At 51.6% G+C, this 2,905-nt stretch overlaps 1 protein-coding gene across 1 annotated transcript; it reads right to left on the bottom strand.

Moving 5' to 3' along the window:
* Window positions 1-625: 625 nt before the first annotated feature.
* EMWEY_00057780 (ankyrin repeat-containing protein, putative) lies at window positions 626-2,194 on the bottom strand (the record flags this gene model as incomplete). Its single annotated transcript, XM_013480707.1, has 3 exons — window positions 626-828; window positions 1,148-1,856; window positions 2,079-2,194. Coding segments are annotated over 3 exons (1,028 nt in total), but the record flags the coding sequence as incomplete, so codon positions are not given.
* Between the last annotated feature and the right edge of the window lie 711 nt (window positions 2,195-2,905).

Here is a 2,905-nt window from a genome sequence, read left to right as displayed (position 1 = left end):
TCTTCCTCCTCCTCTTCCTCCCCCTGCTGCTGCTGTTGTTGTTGCTGCTGCTGCTGCTGCAGTATAATTGGGGTGTATAGGGAGACTTACTAGTGCTGCGTTACGATTGTTTGCTGCATGCAGCAGCGCAGGTGTATCGTCACCTGCGCATACAACAACTGGATGACTAAGTGCAGCAGCAGCAGCCTCTAGATCCCCTAATGATGGCATACTTCTTGTTCCTCTTGCTGCTGCTGCTGCTGCTGCTGCTGCTGTTGGTGCTGCTGCACCTGCTGCTGCTTGTAATGGTAAGGGGGACGGGTATTGGGGTGGTTTTTTACATGTTAATACTGCTGCTGCTGCTGCTGCTGCTGCTGCTTGCCGCTGCTGTACAGGAGGGCAACAATTAAGGGCATAAGCAGCAAGACGTTTTGCTGCTGCTGCTGCTACTGCTGCTGCTGCTGCTTGGCAACGGGCCTTAGCTGATAAAGGGATGGGGGCCTCTGGGGCCCCCCCAAAGGCTAAGAGGAGACGAACCTTCTCTTCTGCTGCTGCGCCGCATGCAGCAGCAACACTTAGTGCTGATAGTCCGTGCTGCAGCACACAAACAGCAGCAGCAGCAGCAACAGCAATGTAATGCAGCAGTCTAGCTTTTCTCTATACAGTGTACTGAGCTGCAGGTGCTGCTATGTGTGTCGATGCTGTTCCTGCTTCTGCTGCTGCTGCTGCTGTTGCTGCTGCTGCTGCTGCTACTACGAACCCGCATGCAATTAGGGTTTGCGCCACGCTGCAGCAGCCGCTGCAGCACTGCTGGCGAGCTAGCAGCAGCAGCAGCAACAAGAAGTTTCCCTGCAGCAAAAAACCCTCAAGCACAAACCCTACATCTTTACATACCTAGCAGCAACCATGCTCGAGGGTTTAGGGTTTAGGTAGGGTTTAGGGTTTAGGTAGGGTTTAGGGTTTAAGGTAGGGTTTAGGGTTTAGGGTTTAGGGTTAAGGTAGTTGTTATTATTGTACGTTTTATTGTATGTAGGTAAGGTATTGTTAATTATTTTAGTGTTTATTATTGAATTAGGGTTTAGGGTATAATTAGGGTTTAGGGTATAATTAGGGTTTAGGGTATAATTAGGGTTTAGAGTTTAGGGTTTAGGGTTTAGGGTTTATATACCTGGTTGTAGAGACAATTCAGCAATAAGATGATGAACAGCAACATCATGACAATAAAGGAGACAAACTTCTCCTACTAGCAGCAGAGGAAGGGACTTAAGTCTACGCAGCAGCAGCTGCTGCTGCTCTGTGTCTCCTCCTTTTCCTCCTCCTGTTGCTGCTGTTCCTCCTCCTCCTGCTGCTAATGTTGCTGCTGTTGCTGCTGTTGATGCAGCAGCAGCAGCTGCTGCTGCTGCTGCTGCTGCTGCTGAACCCTCTAAAGGGAATAACCAACCCTCAGGGAGGGGCCCCCAACCACGACGGGGGGCCTTCGGTCGCTGCAGCACAGCAGGGAGGGGGGCCCCTCCTTTTTGTTTAGAGGGGGCCCCCTTAGTGTTGCTGCTCTTGGTAGCAGCAGAACCATTTGTTCCTGCTGCTGCTGCTGCTGCTGCTGCTGATTTCTGCACACATAGATGGGTGAATCCTGCTGCATGCTCCCCGTCAGCATCATTGCTGCTGCTGCTGTTGCTGCTGCTGCTGCTGCTGCTGGGGCTCTGCTGCAGCTTAAAGAAAGCAGCAGAAGGCCAACCCTCATCTACGCTGCAGCCATGAGAGAAAAGGATCTGCAGCAGCAGCATGTGCTGCTCCTGCTGCTGCTGCTGCTGCAGCTGCAGCGCCGCATACACCACATGCAGACATGCTGCATCCCCAGCAAACGCTAGCGCATCCGCCTGCATGCAAAAACACAGAAAAGAGACACACACATTAGCAGCAGCAGCAGCAGCAGCAGCAGCAGCAGCAGCAACAGCAGCAGCAGCAGCAGCAGCAGCATACCTGTTGGGGCCCCTTATTATTTTCCTGCAGCAGCTTGAGCAGCAAATTGGCATTTTTATTTCTTATTGCGCGCAGCAAACGAACAGCAAGGGCCCTAGAGGGGGCCCCCCTACTTATACCTGAGCAGCGTCCCTGGTACCCTTTTTGTTGGTTGGGGGGCCCCCCCCCTTGTCTACGGGGGGGGGCCCCTCTTGTATACGGGAAGGATTGCTGCTGATGCTGCTGCTGCTGAGCACTGCAAAGAGCACAAGAAGGAAACTGCAGCGCAGCAGCAGCAGCAGCAGCAGATGCAGCAGCAGAGCTACTCGGCCCTGCACCCATCACTATATACAAGAGGGGCCCCTGGGGGCCCCCCAATTAGTCATACTAAACCCCCTAAGGGGGTGTTTATAGAGAGTCCCTGCTGCTGTTGCTGTTGCTGCTGTTGCTGCTGCTGCTGCTGCTGCTGTTGAAGAAGAAGAACAGCAGCAGAAGATGCAGCAGAATTATTGTCCCTAAAACCCTCCCCCTTATTATTACGCACAAGAATTAGGGTTTAGGGTTTAGGGTTTAGGGCCTTAGCTGTCTCCTAGCGAGACGATTAGGGTTTAGGGTTTAGGGTTTAGGGTTTAGCAGAGAGAAGAGAGAAGAATATAAAAGGAGACAAGAAAAGGAGACAAGAAAAAGAGATACACAAAGGGGACAGAAGAAGGAGACAGAAAAGAGCAGCAGCAGCAGCAGCAGCAACAGCAACAGCAGGAGACACAGGCCCTCGTGTGTGCTGCTGCAGTGTGCCTCAGCTGTCGGCGCAGCTACAGCAGCAGCAGCAGCAGCAGCAGCAGCACAACAGGAAACAAATATAAACTAAATAAATATATTTACTTATTTATATAAAAAAGAAAAGAAGATAAATTAACAAAAAAAGATAATAGAAGAGAGAAGAGGGGCCCCTCTGCTGCTGCTGCTC

The sequence above is a fragment of the Eimeria maxima genome, genomic scaffold, assembly GCF_000499605.1.
Source record: "Eimeria maxima Weybridge genomic scaffold, Emw_scaff2234, whole genome shotgun sequence".
Taxonomy (NCBI): domain Eukaryota; phylum Apicomplexa; class Conoidasida; order Eucoccidiorida; family Eimeriidae; genus Eimeria; species Eimeria maxima.
The sequence above is the reverse complement of the archived record's forward strand: the minus strand, read 5'-3'. Positions and strand labels throughout refer to the sequence as shown.